This window comes from Argentina silus (assembly GCF_951799395.1).
Source record: "Argentina silus genome assembly, chromosome: 13".
NCBI classification, from domain to species: domain Eukaryota; kingdom Metazoa; phylum Chordata; class Actinopteri; order Argentiniformes; family Argentinidae; genus Argentina; species Argentina silus.
The window spans coordinates 15,695,523-15,702,593 of NC_139667.1; the positions used below are offsets into that span (position 1 = coordinate 15,695,523).

General features: G+C 45.1%; 1 protein-coding gene across 1 annotated transcript in view; it reads left to right on the forward strand.

Moving 5' to 3' along the window:
* Positions 1-1,840: 1,840 nt before the first annotated feature.
* The window catches only part of dph6 (diphthamine biosynthesis 6), a 62,337-nt gene continuing 57,106 nt past the window's right edge, over positions 1,841-7,071 (forward strand). The window contains exons 1-3 of the mRNA XM_083684180.1: positions 1,841-1,924; positions 2,474-2,574; positions 2,948-3,132. Of these exons, the coding sequence (XP_083540306.1) occupies positions 1,902-1,924; positions 2,474-2,574; positions 2,948-3,132 (309 nt within the window). The 5' untranslated portion in view covers positions 1,841-1,901. The remainder of the gene's footprint in view (positions 1,925-2,473; positions 2,575-2,947; positions 3,133-7,071) is intronic.

The window sequence follows — 7,071 nt, forward strand, 5'->3', positions numbered from 1 at the left end:
GGTGCCATTCGATTTCCTCCGCCTTGCTTCCATATTTATGCGTCTCATATTCACGTCATTGCCTGTGTCTCGGTTGCACAATCCATCAACGCTTTTTATCCCCCTCGCGCCAACAAAAAGAACATAAAACGCTCTTTTACGCTGGTCGAGTGCTGCCACAAATAAAAAACAGAACAACACACTTCTTTATTAATCTGTCCAGGATAACAAACTACTTAATAAAGTAAAACTGATAAGTGAGGTAATTTGCATCGGATGGAGCCCATAGGCTGTTATGGGAATGACCAGAGGCAATGAAGCTGTGTTGTTGTTGTGAAGGATTACCAACACAAGTGGAACATGTAGCTGATGTAGGAGTAGGAAAGTGAAGGACAAACAAGGGTATTGGGAAGTGTCCTCTCTGAGATTCTCAAATGAGAGTGCTGAGAAAATACAAACATTTCTCATGTCTAATATTGTTTTCACATATCTTGCACTTCATAATTCATTCATCCCATAGTCCCAGTTCAAACCCAGAAAGAGAAGTACAGTAGGCCTATCCTATAGGAGGAAACATAAATGAGCTTGCAAATAATTTGTTTATACATTTCAAATGCTTCCAATGGCCTCTCCTGTAGTTTATTTCTCAATGCTCCCTCTACACCTAAACACACACACCTAAACACACACACACACACACACACACACACACACACACACACACACACACACACACACACACACACACACACACACACGCACACACACACACACACGCTGGTTTTGGAAGGAAGTCTTTACGGTTGAACTGTGCTCTTCCTTAGGTCTCGGGGTTTTTCAAAAAGCTAAACAAAAACAAAATAGGAGAGAGGAACACAGGAAAAAGCAGTGGGTTGAAGAGATGTCTTTTTCAATTTTGTACACTCAGACAAAATGTGTTGCCTTTGGCCTGCTTAGGGGCAGAAGGTGAGGGGAGGCACACGAAGGCAGTGCAATTACCCAGCTCTGGCACAACAACACAGAGCAAGAAGAGCATCAAAGGGCTTCCTCTGAGCAACGGTGATCCCTCAGAGGAAAAAGCACAACCTGTGTGAATAGTGAATACCATAGCGTGGACTTTTGGTCTTTCTCTATGGCTACACAATACCAGGCCTACGAGGAGTGAAGTTTTTATTTTATCTGGACTGGTGCTGCTGCTGCTGCTGCTGCTGCTACATTGTAGCCCTTTGAACCAATTTGATTCATGTTTGTCATCTATAATAAACTAAGCATGACAGAGTGTGTGCTATTGTCTCACTGTGGTCAAAGGTACTAGGTATAGGCCTACCATGTCATTTCCATGTCACTAACCACTGTGCTTTGATGCTCTTGTCACTTAACCATCTGCCTGGAACAAAACTGTAGTCCTGAGGTTAAAATGTTTTATCCCCTGTTTCCTATCAAATTATTATTTGAAAATTAACAAGCTAACATATGGCATTATGAATGCCAACAAGTGTGTGTTGTTGTGACCCTGGTTGTGACACATCCTTTCTATTCAATGTGGCCATTGATGGATGAGGGATATTGAAGCAGCATCCTTGCAGTACATTACAATCAGTACAAGATCATCATTTATACGAATAAACCATCCTAACTATTATAAAGTCGATGCTGAACATTCTGCATCAAAACTCTTTATCAGGCATTTTCAATCAGGCAGCACAAAGGACGCCTTATTTTTAAGGGTCCTCGGCAGTTTTTTTCTAACCAGGAAGTAGAAATTCACGTGTGTTGTTGTGTACATGCTGTTTTGGTTGCTAAGCAGGACAGACATTCAGAGTAACAAAACAGAAATAACGTTATTGGATTACGTATTTAGCACATGTTTTTTTTTTATCTAGAGCAGTTGACACAGATAACAGACGTTTTGCAGAGCGAAAATGAAAGTAGTCGCATTAATAAGGTAACTGCATTCATTCATTGCTGTTACTTCTGGTCCAGTGTGTTGTTATTTCCATGTTGTTACTGATGGACTGTTTGGGATGTGTGTGTGTGTGTGTGTGTGTGTGTGTGTGTGTGTGTGTGTGTGTGTGTGTGTGTGTGTGTGTGCGCGCGCGCGCGCGCGCTCGTGTGCGTATGTGTTGTTTACTGAACAATGTAGTCAAAACACTAACAGGTAACACTTGGTTATGATGCATGCATGACAATGACAGTTCAAAACACATCTTGCTACTTTCAACAACAGCTATCAAGATTCCCAGCTAACAACTCAACTCTAACAACTATCATTCATGAAAGCGTACAAGTGACATGACTGTATGGGAGACAACACAGTCGTGATTTTTCTCTTCCTGCACAATTAGTCTCTGCTTCCCCATGCTCCTTCATGCAGTAGCCTATAGGCAATTTGGCCATACTTCATACACACGCAGGATATCCTGAATCTAAATGACATAATACATTATGCTCTATGACTATTCATATTGTTTCTATTTCTCATATTGTGTTGCAGCGGAGGCAAAGACAGCTGCTACAACATGATGCAATGCGTTGCTGCCGGGCACAACATTGTAGCTCTCGCCAATCTGCGCCCTGCTAACACAGGTGAGTGTTGTACCTATTATTAACACCATATATGGGCCAGCCAGCTGCACAGAAAATACTGGGTCCATGCGCGGTCCAGAGAAAAGTTCTTGAGCTGAACAACTCAAACACTGCTCAGTGTTCCAACTGTTCACTGATTCTTGATATTAGACAGGAGACCTCTGGAACAAGTCTCCAGGGTCCTGTCAATACAGACATTCTCCATGTTTAGAAGCATGTTAAAAACAAATACAATGTCTATAATCTTCATATCCGTCAAATCGATTGATATGAAATGTAGGCGTACGTTCTGTACAGTATTATCCTAAATAACGGTAGTGAAGTAGGAGATGCTGTCTGTATGATATGTACTAACTCACCACTCTCCTGCCTCCTGTCCTAGATGAGTTGGATAGCTACATGTATCAGACGGTGGGCCATCAGGCCATAGACTTGTATGCTGAGGCTATGGACCTACCCCTCTACAGACACACCATCCAGGGCTCCAGTCTCGAGACAGGCAGGGACTACAGCCAGACAGAAGGGGACGAGGTGGAAGATCTCTACCACCTACTCAACCTGGTCAAGGTAGGCCTCCTCGGTGTGGGTGACCAGCTCAGAGGGTGTGGGTAGGGTGTGTTGACTTTTGTTAAAAAAAATAAAATAATAATCTAGTAACTCTAAAATAGGTTTGACGTATTTACTAGTACAATTTAATAAGTTAATAAATGAATATGATTCATTTAATAATAAAAGTGTACTCGTCAATATTAGCATGTTGTCACAAATCCGCTTTGTAATGGTTTTGTAAACCGCACAAGCTCTCTCTGAGATGCAAAAGTTCTCAACCGAGCTCAGGGCCACGTGGCATTTGTCAGAGTGGCGAGATGTGTGGTAGACAGTCGTCGTCGTCGTCGTCGTCGTCCCCCTGTGAATAGCTTGAGCGTTTTGTTTCACTTTCAAACAAGACCACACAGTGTCTGGGTTCATCTTGACCCGTTTTACTTTACTCAGCACCTACAACCATGTTAAGGTTTTTTCCAGCCATTTTAGAGAGCGTTTTATTGTGTTCCACTGTCTCGTTTGATTGTCTCACCGTCGCGAGATGCCTCCGAGTCTTTTGTATCATGGTCTTGGAGTTTGTTCAGAATATGGCCATAACGTTCTACGTTTTATCTAGTGAATCAAGTTTTATGTCAGAGTGGAGTTCAGGTGCCCTCCCAACAACTGTGGCTTCCCAGGAAATGTTCTATTCTTCTGGCTGTTTGACAAAGATCAGACGCAAAATGAATCACAGATGAATATTTCATCAAATGCCCCCTTTTTTTTTCTCGCCAGGACGGTGAGAAAAATATTCATTTGGTGCCAAATAATAGATGAAGCCTGTGTGGTGCCCGGGAGATTATCTGACGGGCTTTAGTCAGGGTTGCATGTGTGTTTAACACACTCCTGCCAGTGCGTACCTGACCGCCTGCAGCCAGAAGAGAGCTACCTGGACACACACTTCAAGAGGAAAGCTCTCTCCCTGTCAGGGCTAACAGACGCCTGCCGGTGGATTTGATCCAACGCAGCACCTCTTCTCCCCTCTCTCACACACACGCGAGCAGCATCAAATTTTAAAGCCTTGTTACTGATGGGGGGGGTTGTGATGGGACGAGATGGGGGGGGGGGGGGGGGGGGTGCGGGTGGGGAGGGGGAGGCCTGACACGGTGTAAACAGGAAGAGGAAAGTGCTCTATTCTCTCCCTGTAGGTGTAGGTGTAGGTGTAGGTGTAGGTGTGTGTGTGTGTGTGTGTGTGTGTGTGTGTGTGTGTGTGTGTGTGTGTGTGTGTGTGTGTGTGTGTGTGTGTGTGTGTGTGTGTGAGGAGACATGTTCATCCAGCCAGCACTGGGCCCCCTCTGTGTCCACACACACAGCCTGAGAGGGAAGGGCCAGTAAACCTGCCTCAGGGCGTTTCACGTTTTCTCTCTCTCTCTCTCTCTCTCTCCCTCTCTCTCTCTTTCTTTCTGTGTTTCTCTCTCTTCCTCTATTTCTGTTTCTCCCTCTCTTTCTGTTTCTCTCTATATTCTCTCTCACACATACTCTCACTCTCTCCTGTGCTTTCACTCCCTCACCCTCCCCCCTTTTTCTCTCCATGTCTTTCTCTCTGTTTGTGGTTCTCTGAGCTCCCTCCCCTACCCTCTCTGTCTCTGTCTCTGGTCAGTAGTGCTGGCTCTGTGATTGCCAGGTTTGGCTAATTTCCCACTTCCAGGGCAGGTCTGAAGTGACCCCGTCCCTCTGTAGGGCCACAGGGCAGGGCAGCGGGGGTCTCAGGGGGGTCTCAGAGGCCAGCAGACTGCAGACAGCCACTACTCCCCTCTTTGTTTTTACTTCTCTCACTGTTCCACAGACCTGCACCGTAAACAACACACTTCCTCTCTCTTACTGTCTTTGCAAAAGGAGCCACATTGTTAAGTGTTGTTAAGTGTTCATGATATATATATATTTATTTTTAATTTTTAAATGTTTTATTTTTTGTATGTGATTTATTTTGTATATGTACGTGTGGGTTTGGTCCAGTGAAAACACAGTGGCTCCATTGCTTATTCCTTCTCAACAACCAGTTTATTCCGAGGCGTGTGTTTTGTTCACCTCAGTTTTAGAGCTGGGCTTGATTGTGGTGGAGCGAAGGGGGGGGGGGGGGGCGATGACAAACCCTTACTGATAATTAGCTGTTAAATCACCCTCACAGGAAAAGAGCAGATTTAGCATCAAAAATGTGTTCTGTTTGGGGTGTAATATTTTGAAAGATTCATCCTAGCAGTTTGAATTAATTAGAAGTTATTAAATTATATTTTCCAAATGACACTTGAACATAGTTGAAATCGTTTTTTTTTTTTCGAAACTGTGATGACTCTGAGTGGATATTTTACCCCCTCCTCCTTGCAAATCCTTGAAGTTCCAACGACTCGCTCGTCCCTAACGTGAGCCAACAGTGCCACCTATGGACCAGTCCCAGAAACTGCCAGACCAAAACCAACTCGACTCACTTTGGTCTCTGAAAGAATGTGTGGGACCATTCAGAATCAAAAGAGGGGATCATTTTCTGCCGAACCATTGTCGATAGAAACCCCCCCCCCCCCCCTCCCTCCCCAATTATGATACCCCCCCAGCCCTCCCCCACCCCCCTTAGCAGTGGTGATAATCGCAGAATGACAATATGCCCCTTTGCCTTGGCCCCCTCTTCTCTTGGCCGGCTGTGTATGGCTCTGTTCCTTTGATGTGTGTAACCTGATAGACATGCAGCCCATAGCACACCGCGCCCTGTCCCGCCATGGTGCTGATCTTTGAACCTGCTCTTTGAGGGGGAGAAATAACTGTTTTGTCAGTGGCGGTGGCAGAGGGATCTGTCACTTTTCAACGTCTGTTCTCCCTTGTAAGGGGTAGGAAGGCCCTCCCTATCGCCAAGCATTAGGAGATGTACCGTATCATAAATCAGGCCACTGAATGTCAGCCTGTCAGCTCCTATCTCACAGTGTTAGGAATTCAATATTTAGAAAAATGGATGCTGTGTTTATGCGTAAAGGTTGATTAGCTTGGTGTGGTGAGAAATCCTAGCTGTTATTGTACAGTATACTGTAGGATGCTCTTGTCACAGATAAATTAATCTCATCTACTTAGCTAGAAATCCTATCAGACCATACTATGTCCATTCATGGCACCAATTCAGATCGAGTCATTTTTCTTTTCCTGTTTTTTGCTGATTGAGTTTGAACTGTTGTCCTAGCACATTCTCCTCTCCTGTATGTCAATACTACACACTACACACTGCACACTACACACTACACACGACACACTGTGCTGCTGCTGTGGTGTGTGGTTGGTGGTGATTAAGATGAGCAGTGTCAGTCACCCCTGGCTGTGGCCGTAACGCCAGTCCCCCTCCAGGCCTAGAGAAAGGTTCATGTTAGTCATCTCACATCCCTCAACTCCTTCATCCCCCTATTCTCTGCTCTGACCTGACACACTGCCTCTTTATACCGGCTGACCCCCCTGTATGTATGTATGTGTGTGTGTGTGTGTGTGTGTGTGTGTGTGTGTGTGTGTGTGCGTGTGTGTGTGTGTGTGTGTGCGTGCGTGTGGGTGTGCGTGTGTGTGTGTGTGTGTGTGTGTGTGTGTGTTGACTGTCCCTTTGAAGGTCAGGTCAGAGAGGGCCTGTGTTACATGATAACATGTCTCTATCTCCATCCTCCACACACGGTCTACGCATCTGTGCCTCCTGTCTCTCTCTCTCTCTCTCTCTCTCTCTCTCTCTCCCCCTCTCTCTCTCTCCCTCTCTCCCTCCCTCTCTCTCTCAAGCTTCCGTCTCCTAGGCAATAGGATTCTTCTCTCTCCAGGAACCTCTTGCCCCTAGTCGTATTAGAGATTGCCATGTGTTTTGAGTTGCTCCTACTGTAATCTTAAATAGGCCTAGGGTTTCACATTTTTCACTCGTATGGATTCTGTCAGTTCTATCTTTTTAGACTCCTAGCTCTTTACACAGGGTGG